Below are 19,212 nucleotides of genomic sequence, written 5' to 3'. Positions count from 1 at the left end.
GAAAGCCGCTCCCCCAGACAGATCAACCGAGCAGAATCCGATTTCAACCGCGAGCACTTCAGGGCAGAGATCTTGTCTTGTCCATTCAGGGCTCGGTGTTCTACACCAGATAAGGAACGCTGCCACCGAAAGGTTGCGACACAGCAAACGGCTTTGCTGGCGGGAACGCCATGCCTGGAAGGTACCGTACCTTGTCCGTCAGCGTTATCTAACGACATGCCGTTGGGGCTGTGCTCTTCGGAGTTTTGCCGGTAACCCCCCGCGGAAAGACGCCTCTCTAATGCCGCCTGGTTGCAAAGAAACTCCATCTGTTTTGCCATCACCTTTTCCGACTGCAAACAAAAGAAGAAAAAATAAATAAATTTTTTCTATATATGTACATGCAAATAGTGAGTCAAAACATGGGGAAAAAAACTATCGGATGGTAAGAGTAACAGCCTAGCTAGGGGTTTTTGTTGACTCATATGTACAGATGTGTGCTTTACAGTTTCTTCAAAATGATCAAGCAAACAAAATATTTTTGCACCCATAAAGATTTCCATACTGTACATCTGAGTCACTCAAGAGTACTTAAAATGCAAGCTGCCGTAGTTTTTTTTAATGCAACGATAAATTCTGTTCTTCACAAAACACACAAAAATCGCTTCTTGCGGTTTAGGACCGCAGGTCGCGGTGAAGAGAATTTTGGGAAAAGCAAAAAATAACGTCTTCATTACCCACCTAGCTCTGTTCAACTGTGTATCTTCACAAAGTATTCCAAAAAGTATTCCAAGAGCAACGGCAACATCTGCTAAAGACTTATGCCAAGATTTCACCAGACATCTTAGAATATTTTAGGAAACAGCACTACACAAGCTTAAAAATCTGCCATTCTGAAAGTGTAGGATGACAGTATGTTTGTGGGGGATAAAGGTGTGAAATGTCTGTCTAGAAGAAGAACAAGACCTATACACCTCTAGAGAGTGAAACTAAACAATGCAGCGCAGTGTGGGAGGGAATGGCGTCTGAATGTTTGTCATTGACTTTAATGCCAAGAGAACTCTAATTTTCAATATAATCTTGTGCTCCAGAATGTAAATATGCATGTTGCAAAAAAAAAAAAAAAGAAAAGAAAATCACAAGTCGAGAAAATTGATTTAGGAGAGCCATGAGGAGCGTAAGAACAGAAAGCGTACAAACGTAACATCTACGATCAATAGGAAAAAATTCACTTCTCTTTCAGGTGACGCCGTAATTGTTTTGACTGGTACGGAGGCCTCTTAATTGCAGAGCGCTTAACTTCTCTTGGGAGATGATGAAAGCCCTGACTTGCTAGGAAAGGCTGCCTACTCAGCACAGCTCAACCATTTACAAATCCGACGACGACGACGTAACAGACACGCAAAAGCTGAGCTTCTCCAGCGCGGCGATGACCCCGACAGCAGCGTAACGACCTGACCGGCAGGTACTTACTCTGGCTTAGAGCTCATCAGGTTCCGCAAGAGAACACTGATAGCTCAGGCTTAGTCTTGGGAGGTAGGTAAAAAAAGAAACTAAACAGTTTACTTCTGAGTGCACTTTAACTCTGCTTTTCTGTCACTCTTGTTACAACTTTTGAACTGTAAATTAATTTGTTGTTTAATTGGGGTATAAGCCCAGAATTTGAAACTGCAACGATGCTTCTGATCACCACAGAGAAACCTGCAGCATTGCCAGTACTTTTAAGCTAAAAATAAATCTTCAGTTCGTTGTTACGTAGCACTGATCAATGAAAACTTGAAGCATACATGAGATGAAAATAAGCTTGCAAAAATCAAGTTCACTTCATCATTATGTGACACCAGAGCACACAGCGTAATTGCTTTTCGATGTATCACAGTGAACAGATTTGCATGACTGCATGCTGCCACAGAAGAAGGAAAAGACAGGATAACACATCTAGTCTCAGAAAACTGGAGTGTAATTCCTAAACATAATCTTACGTGAAAATTCGGTGATTACGTTTGCCCAAACACAAAATAAATTTGTTGCAATTTAGCGTGCAATCCCTCCTTGGCAACAACTGGCAGTAGGAGATGCATGTTTTGCCTCAAGGCTGGGATACACTACAGAAAAGACAAAGACAGAATCGGAAACCCGTCTTCATCTACAAAAAGCTTTCTGGATAAGCAAAATCACTGCACTGCCAACCAGGCTGGATGTTATTTAGAAAGGCAGTTTATGCTCTCGGATCCAGAGGTGTACTATTTCCTAAATATATCGGCCCTGCTTCTTAAAAGAAAGGGCTCCAAGATCGCCTACTCTATTCCTCAGTAACTTGAACTTTCCGTTTATAGCTAATAACGCAAGTAACACAGCACATACTGTACCACTAGTACCCCCTACTTGCTCCCGACAGGCAGTCACGTATTTCCAAGCCTACTACGCCACATCTCACCTCCTCGGAATGAACGAGGGTAAAGCTACAGCACCGTGTCAAAACAGTTTCAGAAGGGAAACCCAAATGAAGCGTGATGCAATCACAGCCAAGCTAGGTAGCCTTTGAAAAGTGACGGTAATTAATTGAGTCATCCAAACAATACATCAAAATCAATGTACAAAGACGTGGCCTGGGTTAGTCATGCTGTACTGTAGTTGGTTTACCTGGGAATTAAGAGCCGTCGAGTCTTCGCTCTTTCCTTTAGCCAAAGCAAGTGGCATTTTGTCCTGCTGATAGAGCGTCTGCACTGTGTCCTGGAAATCAGGATAACCATCCTGTCAAGCACAAGAAGAAACCGAACACCAAGAAGGACATGTTATTGATTTTTCTTTACTCTCTCTGTATACTCAGGGAAAAAAAAAAAACAACCCACAACCAAACAACAAGCCAGCAAATCCCCACACTCCTGAACTTCTGTGAAAATTCTGGCCTGCAATTTACGTTTGTGCTACTCACTTCCTTTACATTTATGCATAAATAGCCCCTCTGTAACAACTGCTCTCTATCTCAAGTGGCATATGCAGACAACCACCTCTCATCTCTCACAGGTGCAGGTGAATCCACACTAGTGTTGTCACTGACATTAAACTATTTTACATTCAGCCTCGCCAGGCAGATTCAGGTACGTGGCTTCTGTCACACATCACATACAGCAGCTTTGGAGATTCTTAAGAAATCACATTTATATGTAGACGAGATTAATGCTGGATATACGAACCTTGAGATGTATTTCACACAGAACCTATACTAGTACCACAAAATGAAGTATCACCAGTTTAAAATAGGGTAGCAAAGACTTTATATACTATGGGAAATCATTATTCAGTAATTCTTTTGAGTTTCAAATGCCTGACATGCAAATCTCTTTTGCAGCTTGCATATGTACCAATAAAGCAAATAAAGTTCCTGTGAAAGCCTGCCAGACTTCATTAAAACAAATTAATCATCGAAGCAAAGGTTCAAGATGAGAAATCTATCCTGCTCGGCACTATAACAGGAGAGCTCACGTAAACCAGAGGAACGTCCAGAAATGTTTGCAGAAGCACATTACATTGAAAACTGTGACATTTGTCACTGAGGATCCGCAGACCCAGGTATCAAGATTCTAGAGGCACAGGCATGTAAATAACATTTTTGACAGCAGCTGGACTAACGGCTTACAGCCCAAGAACCAGAAAAGCGATCTTTCAGAGAAAAACCACTAGAGAGTCCATGGCAGGCAGCCAGACCCACCTCAGGCGGCCAGACCCTCAGAGCAACCTAATGCCGATAAAGCTGCTCTTTATGCTCAGGGGAAAAAAAAAAAAATTAATACAAAAAAAAAAATCTGTCTGAACGCTGCGCGTTGCTTTTATCCACCCGACATACTCCCTCGAGGAGAAAACAAACGGGACAGGTATGCAAAGCTTCACAAGCAGGTAAATTGCCACAAAACCTGAAACAAAAATCTGAAAACAAAAAAAAAATCTGAAACAAAAGCTTTGCAGTGCATTTCCACGAGCGCTGGCCATTTTCATCACCCGAATTTGTCTGGGAGGGGAAAAGGATCGCGTGTAGGCGGGCGAGAAACCGGCTACACAAACCCCCATCACTCAGGAGCCTATTTTTGCAGCAAAATGGGTTAAACACGACTCTTGTGACGTATCTGCGATCACTTCCCAGTGCAAAGCCAAGGGCGGCTTCCCAGCCCGTCACCATCCCCAACACCTGCCACTCGTACGGGTGTCCCAAAGCCCTGCCCCGGCTCTGGCCAGTGTCCTCCTCGCTGGCACGGGGGCAGGAGGAGGCCCGGAGGGTCCCTTCCCCCCAGACGGGCGTTTTCCCGCCATGCTGCCGCTCGGTTGTTTTTCAGGCGGCTTCGTGCAGCAGATGTTCTCAGTCCCACATGTGCTTTTTTGCTCCCTCTAATGACATTTTGCGAAAAAACACAAATCCCACACTTGGATGGGTTTTCTTTTCCACCTTCTCTGGCGGAGGTGGGGCCTTGTCTCCCCTCTCCTCCGCCCGCACCGCAGGGAGATGGTGCTGGCAGCCCGCGCTCAGGTGCCCCTGCCCGTGCCCCCTCCCCAGCTCCCACCCCGCTTCGCGAAATTCGCTTCTGGCAAGCTCTCCCCACCCCCTTCTTTCAGCCGAATGTGGACGCAGCAAGAATTCCTCTGCATTTTTAAAACTCTCTTTCTGTCTGCACCGACTCCAAAGGGGAACCTCGTCAGCCCCAACACGAAGCAGCAGCCGCGAGCAGCCTCTTCTGCAATTTCTGTGCAAAATACCTGGGACTTGTTTTGCTTTTATTAAAAACTGGTGCCACAACAGCGGTGCCAGCACTGAGTCACGGAGGATGACAAAGTAAGAGCTGCCCCCCCGCCGCCGGCATCACCCATGCAGGAGAGATCCCTGCTCTGCGCGAGGACGTGCTATTTCCATCTCCATCCACCCCTTCCAGATTTAGGAATTACAATGCCCCCCTTTGTTTTTTTTATACTCCGCTTCCAAATCCCAGTTCACTCCATTCCCTTTTTCACTCCCTCCACACCTTTCATCTGTCATTTGCCTGAATTTTTTTTTTTTTTTTTTTTTTTTTTTTCCCTTCTCCTCTCCCTACGCTTCACTCCCACAGCTCGCCCACTCACTCTATGAACAAGAGGGGGAGAGCTCGCAGGGGAAGAGAAAGGCTTTTACAGGTAATTTGATGTAATTCGTGGCATATTGTTTCTTTGTAATGCTTGTGCGAGTTTCATATTCACAGAGGATAAATTTGCAAAGGTAACCCGGCAATGTCGCAGCGTGCACGCACAGCTCTGCTAGTTCTGCTTATGGATGACCTTCAGAGTCTCTCCAGAGGTTTTTCTCTTATTATATTTCAGGAAATTAACTCATCGCTTCTTTTTTTTTGTTTAAGTAATCTTTTACACTATGCAAACAGGGCGTGAAGTCTTTCCAAATCCAAACACTAGTATTTTAGACCATGTTTCGTGGAGACATTAGTGACTAATGGGTAAAGGAACGGTGAATCGAAACACACTCAGCTTTCAAAGAGAAAGGCAAAATGACCAGAAAGACAGAAAGAAAAAGACAGAACTAGTTACAACTGCAAAATCATCCAGGATCAGACGCTCTGTAGCTTAGCATGATGATGAACTAAGAGAGCCATGATGAAATATGACATCTTAAAGAACAGAATAAGGAATTAGCCAGAATAGACAGAAAACCCAGCAGCACATGCTACCTTTTTAATATTTACCTCCACCTCTCTAAATACAAACAGGAAAAACCCCAACAAAATCCCTTATTACTGACAAAAAGGCTTTTTTGGTGGTGTTGTAAAACGCAAGCCCCAAGAACCTAACCCACCATACGTAAAAGTGATCTACTACGTAATACTGCATCTTTTTTAACTTCTTTGAAGAAAAGTCCATGACTTACAGTGTATCTCAGAATTATAACGCACCAAAGTAATGGTTTACTCCTTAAAAGACTCCCAAATTTGTATGGAAAAAAAAGACATTCATGCTGATAACAACGCTGGTCATTTCGTAATTAATAGTGCTATGCTGTAAACTTAAAAGATTATTAAGTTTAGTTTAATTTTCAATTTCTTATTTGGGGAAAAAAAAACGTCCGATTTCCAAACATGAAATTTTCACAAGTATTTTAAAATATGACTGTTAATTTTAGACAAAAAGAAAACCAAGTAAACATCCTTTCTCAGAATTACTGACCTAAACAAGTGTGTAGAAAAAGCAGGCCTTCCAGACTCTTAAGGTTTTACTGTGGAGAAATTCTAAGAATGCACATCCCCTAATGCTCTCCAAAAAACCCCAATGTTTCAGCCTGTATTCTTCAGGCTTTTAATTTTACTTTTTCTTTCAATGAAAACCCTGTGGATGAAAAGTACCTCCCTTGCAGCGTGTGTCATTGTAGACACTTGCTCATCATCAATTATTACTGAATGAAGGAAAAACTTCCTAATGCTGAAATCTAATCACCGGGGAAATACTATTCCAAGCAGAGGAGTGGCAGTTCCCCGGCAGCTCTTATAAATTAAAATTAGACAGGACAAAAGAGGGGAGAAAAGTGGATAAAACCATTTAATGCAGCTTTTCCCTGCTCTTGGTTGTGGATGGGAGAACAGGTCAAAGCAAATCCCAAGCCATGTAAATGCCATCAAGCACCAAAGCTACCTGCAAATCTTCAGTGCACACGTACATTCTGTATCATATAAACTCAAATTACAACTGCACGCAGGACATACGGAACTTGATACATAAATAAAAAATACTAAGTCCTTTACACCTAATTCATTACTGCCTTTTCAAAGTTGTTCTCCCTGGGGTTTGCCTCACAGGAAAAGCCTCTGTACCGGTAATAAAGCATCCCATTATAGAATAAAAATAAAGAATCAGTTAATACAAATCTAGCTTAGGCCTAGCTTACCTTCTAAAGCACATTTAAAGATAAGCCTTCTGAAGTAGACAGTACAATTAAAAAAAAACAAACAAACCCATGACTGAGGATTAGATACCCACAAAACAGTGAAACAGTAATTTGTTTTAAAAAAAAATTAAAAAGGAAAATCTGTTATCCTTATGAAGTATACAGGCAGACACACTTACAACATTTTTTTTTTATTTTTAAATAAAAAGGCCTCAAATTTACTTTCCAGCAGTGGTAACTAAAGAAAAAGCTAAACTACATCTCTGTTGTTCCTGTACTCCTAACAAGAAACTCCCAGCATCTCCCTGTGCAGGTGCATGTTCCCTGGCTGTATACGCACTTGCTTTTTACAAAAAAAAAATAAAATAAATGTAGATTAATACCTATGGGTACGACCAGTTGTGCTGACATACACAGCTTTTGGTCTTGCCAAGATGATCAGTTTTATAATTCATAGCCTAGCTGGAGTCGGAGTGTGCCGCCATCGGTCCTGCTCCAGAACCCTGCGTCCCGGCCGCGATCAGAAGCTGACTCAAGCGACTTGAGCAAACCCCACGTCACGCTGACTGAAAAGCAGGAGGCCTTACGGGCAGACATTTCCTACAGCACTCAAGCTTCTTCCAGCCCAGGAAGTCGGTCAGCCCCACTCCTCCCCCTCCTACTCACCTACACATCGCGAGTAACTTCACTGGTAGGCAAATCCTACTCTTCATCCCTGCTCCTACAGGTTTCTCTGTCAAACGTTTGCATTTGCAGAGATGGTGGTGATGCTCTCCCCTCTCTCTCTCACACACCCATCAAGTGTCTGTCTAATGGTTTTCTGACAAATGTCAAGATAGACCCCCACTTCGTAACGAAAGCAATTTTTAGCACACGCAGGTCAGGATACAGGAGTCACGACACCGTACCTCTATCTTGATTCTCTTTGGTGACAGCTCATCCCGTTCTCCGCATTTAGACCTAGAAGAGAAAACACGTACGCTATGAGTAAGCAGCACATTAACCCTGACCACCAGAAATAATTTAAAAAAACCCCACAGTCAAGGAAAAAAAAAAGAAAAATCAGGCAAGAACAAGTGAGATGCACAAAAAAAGCCTCCAATTCACTTGGACATTGCAGCGAATGTCACTTATATTTAGAGGAATACAGGCGCCTTGTGTTATTTTCAGAAGTGTCAAGAGACTCACGCACTCTTTTTCCCAACAGAAAGGAAAGCTACCTGAGCATGAGAACTACAGAAATGCCTTCAGTACTGCTTACCCAGAATGGATGTGTATCTACGTTAGTCACTGTGGCAGAGAAGGGAGTGAAGGAAAACCATAAAAAGCTCCTTGAAATGTAGAAAAATGTATTCTGAAAGCATATTGCATTACATACAAGGGAGTGCACACCGAAAAATAATCTACAGAAAGCATCAAGAATTTCAACCACGTTTATTAATTCCTAAGTTTTAAATGTATTTAGAAGCTGCTGTCACTGTTCCCCTAACAGCAGTTCCTTTAGCAGAACAGTAACGCCTGAAGTCAGGACTCGGCTTCAGTTCCTTTAAAGCGAGGATGTAAGCCACTCCCTATGACCTGATCTTTTTTTATTCCCTGGAAGCTAGCAAGCCCAATCTGTACATGGGGGAAAAAGAAAAAAAAAAAAAAAAGAAGAAAAACACCACACCAAACTGATGCCTCATGCAGCTTTGGCTACTCTGCCTATAGACATTAACCTTGAAACACGCAAATGTCTCAAGCAGTTGAAACGCCAGCCTTTCAGATGCCTCCCAACATGCACTATCATCACAAAATGTGGAAAACTAGAGAGCAAATAAAAAGGTAATTCAAGACAGTTAAATCTCAGCAGTTTGAAAGCTTCACAACTTAAATAGCATTTCCCTACCCTCCTCAGAATCGCAGAATGTTAGGGTTTGGAAGAGCACTTTGCTAGCTGAAGAGCAAGAAAGTGTCTCTAGTGCTTCAAAAGAAATGCTGGCAGACTGATTAGGTGCCCTGAAAGTAAAGGTCCTTCGAGTTAATTAAAACCTTACTTGGTGGTCCTGTAAGTATACTTGTATGTAACTTCTCGAGAGATTTGCCGAGCTAGCGCGAAGAGTTCATCTCTCCTGGTCAACAACGCGTTATCTTTTACACACAGCTGAGCGGCTGCTTCATTAACTGTTAGCTGGAAATTAAACACAAAAAAACAAAACAAAACAGGGATTCACGATTTTGCATGCTTTCACCCATCGCGCTCGTAGTAGTACCCTTTTTTTTTCTTAAAATTTCGACTGCAAGTAAAATTATCTGCAATTGTATACTAAACCCCGGAGGGTTTTTTCAGTTTATTTATACCCTTAGGAAGCCAGGTAAGCCTCTGGGAAGAGAAAAGATACAAACGTAGTTGGTGCATTTAATAGCCTTTAAAGCGAAATGGTGCTGTGAGACTCTCTCAACGTGCACTGCTTGCGCGCAGCATTAATTAAATCTCGGTATAACAGTAGCTCTGAACGTTCACAGTGTTTGGCTCCCAAAGCCTGGTTTACAGGGAATACTATTTTTATAAACGCAATATGCCCAGGACTCGGGGAAGGGGAAAAAAAAGAAAAAAAAAAAAGCCTGACAGTGTGGGTACAGATGGCTTTCCCTGGTGAATACAGCATAAATTCTGTAGAAGGTGATGGCTGAAGAAACGATTAAACTTTTTTTTTTTAGCTATGTTTCTCACCCTCGTGTTTGTGAAGACTATCTTCAGACATGAATCAAATGTAACTTGTTTCGAGGATGTTTTCCTGAGCCTGCTGGGACACATTTCTAGCGCCTCTTGCCGCTGGCAATAGCTTCATTAAGGGAGAGGGAAGCCTTAAGCTAAGGCTCGGAACGGTTTCACAACACTCTTCCGAAGCCTATGGTCAACAGTGAGGACAAACACCAAAATGATTAACGCAACGAGACGCTGAAACCGAGATGCTGGCGAGGAGGTTCCTTGCTCCTTCCTCAGCAAGCAGAGGCTGGCGAGACATTTTTTGCTTCAGCTGAAGAAGCCCCGGCACTCGCACCGAGGCGAAAGGCTGACAGAAGGATACAAGTGGTTTTTCCCCAAAGCACCCACAACTCTTCTACCCTACTTCTAGGAATTAAGCTGCTTTGAACCGGCTTCTCGCAAACAAGCACGAGCTGCCTTGCTGCTACTGTCAGCAGCGTGTTCCCCATCTGTCTCTGGGTAGCGAATTCAGCCAGGCAGCCAGGTTGCTCACAGTGTAATCCATGATAACCCTCATATACATATATGTATTTTGCCCTAACGCGATGCTTGTCCTCCAGGGAGGCAGAGTAAACAAAACCATGTATCGTAAGAGCAGATTCTCTCAGTGGCCCGTGAAGCATTTCTAGTAAAACCTCACGTAGAACTCCGCTTCCTAATATTTCACAAGCATTTTTTCTCTTTGATCCAAGTAGGGCATTTCCTGAGATACTTGACTGCTAATCGGAGCGCAAACACACCTTTAACAGGCGAACTTGATAGGATGCCCGATCCTTCAGTCTCTGTGCAGACAAAAAAACCCCAAAACCCAAACCCAAAAATTAAAAAAAACCTCAGAGAGATCAAACATACAAGGACGGGAAGTTTAGGTTTAATCTGTAGAACATCTCTAGGTTACTACGCTCTAACAATAAAACGTACTAAACCAACAAACTGTTATCCCTTAGACAGGAACAGTTGTTCTACAATGTCTATCTTTTCAGAAAAAAAAAACAGTGAGGGGAGAAAATAAGACACAAAAATAAAACGTTGATACCATCCAAAGCAGGCATTAATTTCTGTAACAGCGATAGCTATTACTTTGCTGAATAATATGAATAATACAGCTAATGCTGACAAAGTAACTCGAGATGTTTGTTCTCCCTCAATAAAGCGTGGAAAGGCTGAAATGACTGAAGAAGCTTTGGGTAGTTGCAGGCAAACGCTGTTTATCCTACTACAGGAGAAAAGCCAAACGTTTGTTTGTTTGTTTTTCCTGGTTTCTTCCTTCAGGTCACATGCAGACTTACTGAATCGAAGCGCATCATGGCTTCCTGCCTTTCCAGGAGGCACAATGCTGCAGACAGGAAGCGTTGCATGCCTAAAAATAAAGATTCAGGGTGCTGGAAGCCTTACTGATAGGGAGCAGCACATAACCATGCAGGCTCTAGGGAGAGGGATGGGGATATCCCCGTCTGACGGGGTGCATGGATTCCCCCACTAACACACACACGATGGCATACGAAGCCCTACTGTCCTGGTGAGTCAGCGAAAGAAAGAGGAAGAGGCCGAGCTAGACAAGATTTATTACTTTCATTTGTTATTCCTGTTCCTCACAATATTAAACAGGAATTTTTCTTTTTTTTTCTTTTTTTTTTTTTCTGGTTTTACCAGATACCTAGACAACATTAACACTCCAATTACAGATCTGACTCAAAAAGCACACGGGTGACCAAGTTCAAGGGTGACCAAGTTCATCCTCATCCCTCCTCCAGTCCCACTTCAAACATCAAGCGCTCCCCAGTGCTTGCAAAGCCGCGTAACACCGAGACAGCAGGATGGATTAAGGGCAGTATGTTTATTAGTTTTGGAACGTCTCTGAAAGATTCTGCATCAGATTTTATGCTGGGTCAGTGCCTTACACAGATAATCCTACCAGCAGCACGCACTCCCAAACCAGCTCACAGTCTACAGCTCTGATTTTAATTTGCATGCAGCTCTGAGAAGCCAGAGGTACGCTCCCCTGACCCTTACAGTGAGAAGCCAACCGCTACTTCAGCTTTTTGAATTTCATAGTGAAGTTTATTCAGCTGTCCACTGCCAGCTGCAAGCAGAAACCTTGAACTGCGAGGCAGAATGACAGCCTTGGAATGTACAAACACGTGCAGAAAGGCAGCGTCTGGACAAGCAGGAACTTACCTCCCTGGTTGTTTTAGGTCCTTCCTTCTGAGCAGCAAATTGTTTAAGCCATCAAAAACCAAAAACCCATTCAAGACGAGTTTACAAAAGGCAAACTCTGGTTTAGCAGATTTTAAGCCAGAGAATGGTCTCGCTGCTGCTATTCGTATATTCTCTGCTTTGAAATGGAAACAGAGAGAAAACTGCTCAAGACGGAACTTTGTGAAATCCGGCCTCTTTGAGCAAACAGTAAACCAGTTATGAGCAAATTCTTCTTGCCTGCATGTGTGCAGTTCCCATCAAGTTCAGCGAGGCCCCACATGCGTAACTGAGGCATAAGTCAACCACACACTCCTTTGATCTCGCGCCCTTAATCATAAGAGCGATAGAAATATTTCCTACAGCCAAACCATGCTCTCATTCCATTTTGAAACATGGCTTTACAATGATGTAGTAAAGATTTGCAGTGCAGTAGGGGGGAAAAAAAAGAAAATAATAAAAATTAACAAGGCAGAGCAGTTGTCCTCTCTTCCAGCTCTCTGCTACCCTGCTCCTCCAAACTACCACCCCATGACGGGTGCCTTCGTAAGGGCAACTCCTGAACCTGCCACGAAAAGCTGCCCCCGGCGCCCTCCTCCCACAACAGTGCTGGATGCCAGGAAATCATCCCCTAAGAATCCTGCCCAGATTTCAGAGTGTCTTCTGCAGCGAGAGGCCACGAAAAGCGCCTGGCTGGACCCGCCTCACACCTCAGCTGCCTCCATCCTCGAGTGGGGAGAACTCCCTTTCTCCGAATCCCGATGCTGCAGCCGGGCAGTCAGACAATTAATCCCTTTCAAACCCTGCCTCCGTCTCGTAACACGGCTGGTTCTGCTGCGGGAGAGGCTTCCGCCAGGTCGGGGGGCAGTAAGAGCAGATCTGTTCTCACACACTGGATGAATTCACAGATGATATGGGTTTGCCACAAAGCACGTAAGCAAAAGCTGCACAACTACAACTGCGTGGTAGAAAATACAGCTGACGAGTTCCCTTGGAAGCGTCTCCCCAGCCTGCGTTAAAAGCCCTTCTGAAGTCGCTGCTGGTGGTGTGCAGTTGTCTTATAAATGTAAATACACAAACAAAAATGTAAAGAAATACGCCCTGTTTCCTTCTGCCCTTCTACTCAGAAGCAGAGAGAGAACCTAGTCTTTACGCTGCGGATCACACACCTACAAAACTTCTTGAAGCGAAAAAAAAGGCTAAAGCCAGTACAGTTTTTTTGGCACTCCTGTAACATAAACACTGCCTTTCCTTTTGGGAGCTAAGCCTCACATGCCAAATTTTAAATCCAACTGAAATTTTGCAATCGCTGTTAACCGTGAAAATGCTGATGCAGCAATCGCATCAACAGCGTTTTGGCACCGCTCAAAATTAATGTTTGTTCTCCTCTTGGACGGTACTCTGGCACCGGGGAACTCTTCCCCACACAGACGTACCTCCTGCGACACGACGAGTGCAGCGCGAGCCTCGCGAAGGCCAGGAGAGAAGCGAAGGAGGCTCGCGGGGACTTCCAAGGACAGGAGGGGACAGATGCTATGCAGGTATTAAAGGACAAACCTTCCAGTTACAGTACACCAACGCCGCAGACAGCCCTTTCCCCTCCTCCTCACACAGTCTGCACTTCACTTGTCAGGCTCAAGACCACCGTGCCAAAAAACCAAAACAAAACAAAAAACCACCAAAACTCACAGGCTGAATAATTAAGCTTCATCCCAATTCCAACACAAAAAATCCCATCCCACTGGGACCTCAGCAGCAAAATCCTTTTTTACCTTGAGGGCACAAGCTACAGAGAGCAGGGCCTCGGCGTGAGGGAAGACAGCAGAGGGTAGTAACCCAGCCAGGTGATCCTGCTACTGGACACTAGCGATTTTAGTAACTGATCTTCTCAAAGCTGCAAGGGAATACTGAGACAGCACCGCTTCAAAACCGTGCCAAACGCTTAGAACCTCCAGGGCCATGCTCACTCCCATGCTGCTTTGCCATTTCAGTGCCAAACCGTTTAAACCCTCTGCCTGACGGGCCGGAGCAGCGACCGAGCAGTCTGATGACCCCAAACTGAAGTCCTCGGTGCAGGCGTGCACACACACCCACCTAAAAAAGGGCACTTTGACTGCAAGCGAGATTTGTGTCCCAGGGCAAGACTGCCTACGGCTCCTGCAAGACACACAGCTCTCATCACCCAGCGAGAAACGCCCGGACAAAAACTGCACCCTGCGAGCAACAGCATCTTGTAAAGGGTGAAGGAATAGGGGAGGAAGAAGCCCACCCGTCGCTCAAGGCGCGTTACCTCGTGGAGGGTGAGATGCTTGCCGTCCTTCCTCTTTGAGTCAAACCTCCCATATATTGCACTGTACTTCCTGATCTCCTCCTCTTTGTGAGGGTCCTCGTCACTCATCTCAAAGATGTGACCGATCATCTTTGCCAGTTTCTTATTTGTTTTCAGTAACTCCTTGACTTCACTGGAGTCGCTTTTGGGCAGGGAGGGAACCATACGCTCCACGCATTCGGCGACTGACAGTGCCGCAGCGGCATCTAAGGTCTCGCTGTTTTCCTTTGGTGAAGCTGGAGAGCCGAGGTCGGCCGGGGAAAGACTGTGCTCGCTCTCTGTGGTGTGGTGCCCTTGCCAGAGTATCGGCCCCCTGGCTCTCGGCCCCCCGGCCGCTCTGCAGCGACAAGCTCCCCACCACGTCGGATTTGCCGGCGCCCACGCTCTGCACACATGTCGTGGCTGCACACTTGGGCATCTTCAGGTGAGGCTCTCTGGTGCCGCTGGTCCGTTCGTAACTGCTGCAGGATATCCCCAGCCACGCGGGAGAGCCTTCCGGCAACTTGTAGATGGGAATGCTGCTGACGGGCAAGGAGGTGAGAGGCTGGTTAAAAAGGCCTGGATTTGTGACCCAGTCCCTCAAAGCCTTCTGCAGCCTCCGGACATGAAGCGGTTTGCTGGCCATGCCTACGAGAGCCATTATCTCCAGAAACTCCTCTTCGCCTGCTTCACAGAGCTGCTGGACATCGTCGCCACCCTGCTGGATGAAGGCATCAAAGTAGAACAAGAGGTTGGCTTTTTGCAGTATCCGATACAGCTGCAATTCCCCAAGGGTCCTGGGCAGAGCTGACGCCATCACGGATGACAGAGCCTGCGAACGGGAAGAAGAGAGAGAAGATGAGCACCGGAATGCCACCGTCCAGTTGCGTTCCCCGCCCCACCGCCCATCCTTCCGTAAGGCTGTCAACTCAATGGATGGGATTTCTTTCTCTTGTTATAAAAGCACATGCAGAAATGGGGGGGAAAAAAAAAAAGGGGGGGAGAGAAAGCTCTATTTTTTTGACTAGTTAATGAAAACATTTGTGAAAAAACAAATCGGAGGATAGTCGCGGTGCACCTACAAAAAAAGATGATTCAAGCACGAAGCCAGCTTGTTTTCAGCATTCCCACTTCATGTTTATTCCCAAGAATGTCATTCAATATTGCTCACTGCTTCTACTTGACTCTCGTTTCATATCTTCCTATCAAAATGATCACAAAACACTCCAAAGAATAACTAAGTACTTGATGCCCTGAAGAAAAAAACTCACCAGTTTCGATTCTTCTTAATTCTCAAATCATCTCCCCCTCCACAGCAGCGTGGAGGACTTTCAAAGGAAAACAGAGAAGAAAAAGGTCTTCACAGAACCCCAGAGGATTAATGAAGCTGGATCAGCAAAAGGGTGTTTCAGAACCAAGTATTTCTACAGCGCTCCCCACTTCACAGAAAAACGATCCAAGGCCTCTGATCTGAATTATGGCAGCAACATCCACAGACAAAGCAAAGACACCGATGGAGTCCAACAAGTACAGTTTCAAAATGTTCCTTTTGCATTCTCCTGCCTGTTCCACTTGCGAACAAGCCTGCACGTCACTGCTGCTAAGGCCATGAAACACCTCGTGGCGACACAGCAGTTGCACTCCGAGGGCTCCCAGCAGACTAACCGCCCTTAAGGCCGCGCAAAACGCACCTGCCCAAGTTCCAGCTTCATAAAACCCGTTATCCACAGTTACCTTGTAAAAAATGAACTCTTCAGAGAATTCTCAGGTCTCTCACGCACACCTCTCCGCTCTACGATGGCTTTCACAAAGCACAGGCGCATAATTTCCAGTATTACTGTATTAAGCTAAACCACCAATCAATAAGGTGTAAAGCATGTAATTTATAGGTGGTTGGGAAAGTAACAGAACTAAAGCACGGAGCCGGTCTGTCAAAGCGACTCTGGCTCCACTAAATCATATTGCTACAGAACTTTGATTAAACCCTACCAGCGAAACCTAAAATTAGCAGACCACCAGAAACTCCACTAAAATGTAAACGGCAGCGCCAGGTCACCTACAAGCAACCTCTTCAGGAAGAGAGATGCAACCCTAGAAAACAAACAAACGAAAAACCCCAAACCCACCAGCTGCAGTTCTCTGCACACTGATATTTGGAACACGGAACGGGAGGCAAGAGCCACCTGAGCAGCCACCTCAAGGAGCTGCTGGTGAGCTCATTACACCGCTGACTTTGGAACTCAGGGTGAAACTGGAAACACTCAAGAGCTACACATTTTAGAAATGCAGTTTAGCTTTCAAAAATAATAGTTAATCACGGAAAAAACAAGTACTGTCTACGCTCTAAGATATGAGAGGCAACATGGAAAACGAGGAGAATCACTTAAGGCAATCCTTCAAACAGTGCGTAATTCAGTACTTTAAATATTGTCATTAAGTCACAGAGTTTCTTAGAAAAATTCTCCCATCCCAGACAAACTTCGACGTGACAAACAAAACTACGAGCTCACGGTTTAGTGGCACTTGGGCAAACCGCTCTGACCTTCCCGTTTCAAACGCCGCTGGCCTTCCACCATCAATACCACAAATTAACTCAGAGAACTTTTAACAGAATTACCCATTCGCTCGCGAAGTCGTTCACCTTAGCACACAAGCTACATAAATCTACATAAACGGACTCAGTGCAGAGAGCGAAACTGAATCCCGGGAGGACGGTGGCAGTGAAATTACAGACAGCCCAAGAGCTCCAGGCGAGGCACCTAGCTCATTTTTCCAGCCCACGGGCTGGAAGAGCAGCAAGAGTCCACGAGCAGCCTTTACCTAGAGGCTTCTAATCAACAAATCTCCTCATGACAGATAAAACTGGATTAATGTGTACTATGGAGGCGCCCGTGGTAAGTCCATGGTTCAGACTGCGTTGAGATTTGCATTTCAAGTGAGACTGAAATCCCTTTGTTTCGCACTTTAAAAGACCGATTCTGTTATCTGAATCCAGCGCAGTAACCCCCGAGAGGGCCACGCCAATTTTTCTGCGGAGAAGGCATTTTCAAACACTCCTCTTTCCGATGTCTTTTCTCCTTCAGCACCCACCTCAGCAACATCCCAACTATTTCTCAATTTTTACAAGGAGAAGGCTCCCTCCCCTTTCCGAGACGGCCTCGCTACGCTGATTTTCCAGACAGCAACACGTCCGCTCCACCGGTTCGCAGTCCACGATGCGCGGGAAAGGAGGTAAAGCTGCTCAACCTGGGGGGCTACGACGAGGCTTTGGGGGAGGACGCAACACATGAGGTTTGCTGAGAAAGCAGTGCCTGAGTCAGAAGGGACCGTTAACCCCAAGAACACACAGCATCGCCGCTGCCTGGCGACGCCTTCGCACGCCCACTCAGCACCCCACAGCTTTCGGGTGACCTTTAAGCTCCGTCTAAGAGACCCAAAGCGCCGCTTTCCACTCATTTCATAGCGCAGCAGGGGCCCTGCTTTTGGGTTACACAACGAGAAGACACGGGACGAGCTCACAACCAGGAGACTTGTGCGTGCAGGGAAAGACCCTCAGATGAGACCTTGTAGCACCTGCGTGTCCTCCCCTTTCTTCCCGTTCCTAACTCGTGACCCCAAACAAGCCTGGTTTGGGGGTAACAGCCAGATGAAGATCTCCAGTGCACCCTAAGAAGCCAACCCAAACAACTTGCTGCCTTTAGGAGCGAGCGAGTAGATCTCCTGAGGTATGGCCAACCGCTAACCCTTGGCGGCGGAAGGGGGGACAGCGCTGCCGAGCCGGCATGGTGAGGGCTGTGGGAATAAACGGAGCTGCTGCTTCTCCCCCTTCTCTGCTCGTCGTCCATACCGGTAAGGAGCGTGGGAACACGCAGGGAAGAGCTGCTTTTACATTTTTCACACGCAGAGCAAAGAAAAGCAGCTAGGAAATTCCCCTCGGCAGACAGAGCCGCCTAAAAACGCACGCGAGGTCGCGCGCTGTCACAGCCACAGGGGAACCAGGAAATCGCAAAAGTCGGGTTGTCGCTTGGCCTCTGCGACCCACGGCCACGCGTTCCAGTTTTCCACGTTACCTCACTCCCACCCACAGCCCCGCCAAGCCCACGCACCCTGCCCTCCCCTCCAAATGCTGGATGTCACCCTAGCTCTGACCACAAACATAACTCCTAGGAAATAAGGAAGAAAAAAAAACCCCAAACGAAAAAAAAAGCAGCCACAGAGACACCAGACACGCTACTAAATATCTGTAAACAACCAGCGCAGGAATCACAACCTACTCCTGCAACCAGCTCCCTCTATGAAGAAAACTCAGTTTGGCACCTCTCACCTCAAGAAAACACCCATTTCTTCCCGTTTTTTGCCTGGTCCGAGTTCAAAACTGCACATTTCCCGGAGGTGGCGGGGAAGAGCAGGCAAGCAGGTGGTGGATGTGGGTGAAGTATCGGGAGAAGGAAAACTCGGGAGTTGTGGGATGGAAGCACTTCACCAGCAGTTTTCCTGCTTTTTAAGGCTGCGTTAGAAGTGAAAAGCAACCAAGCAAACCTCACTGGCTGTTAGAGGTTTTTATTTCAGGTGAATTATACCAGAGCTATCACCAATTAAATCAGGAGTATGCAAGAGGAGAGAGTGTGAAACATCACGTTCCCGTATTTTCGGCAAAAAGCGATTATTTCACAATATTCCTTGATCACTTTTGGGCGTTTTGAAGTCTCTGAGGACAAACCGGATTCGGATCCCAGAGCTCGGCTGCTCTGCATATTCATTACCGTGTTGTTTGTTGGTTGGGTTTGGTTTTTTTTTGCAGCGTTTCCAAAGGACTTTTTAGCAGGAGAAGAAAATTACGCGGAGCCCGTAGAAGCGAGACTTCGCAAATTAAGTAAGTCTCGTCTAGCTCCGGGATGTGCCAAAACACAACCTATTCAGGCAGGCTCCGCGTCACAAATACAGACGCGCATCTCGACGCCAACTGCTAAAGAAACTTAAAAATCGAGTTAAAATAATCAATAACAGAGGAGAATGATAATAATTTAAAAAAAACCCCACACAAACAAACGCCCTCCGGAGGAGGCA

At 45.6% G+C, this 19,212-nt stretch overlaps 1 protein-coding gene across 1 annotated transcript in view; it reads right to left on the bottom strand.

Moving 5' to 3' along the window:
- Positions 1–14,962, bottom strand: part of LOC104278633 (NGFI-A-binding protein 1-like) — a 17,250-nt gene extending 2,288 nt beyond the window's left edge. The window contains 6 exon segments of the mRNA XM_009875660.1: positions 191–332; positions 2,623–2,733; positions 7,801–7,852; positions 8,929–9,062; positions 14,128–14,478; positions 14,480–14,962. Coding sequence (XP_009873962.1) covers positions 191–332; positions 2,623–2,733; positions 7,801–7,852; positions 8,929–9,062; positions 14,128–14,478; positions 14,480–14,962 — 1,273 coding nt within the window.
- Positions 14,963–19,212: the final 4,250 nt, after the last annotated feature.

The sequence above is a fragment of the Apaloderma vittatum genome, unplaced genomic scaffold (assembly GCF_000703405.1).
Source record: "Apaloderma vittatum isolate BGI_N311 unplaced genomic scaffold, ASM70340v1 scaffold22468, whole genome shotgun sequence".
In the NCBI taxonomy this organism is placed as follows: Eukaryota; Metazoa; Chordata; class Aves; order Trogoniformes; family Trogonidae; genus Apaloderma; species Apaloderma vittatum.
Note: the sequence above shows the minus strand (reverse complement) of the source record. Positions and strands in the feature narration are given on the sequence as shown.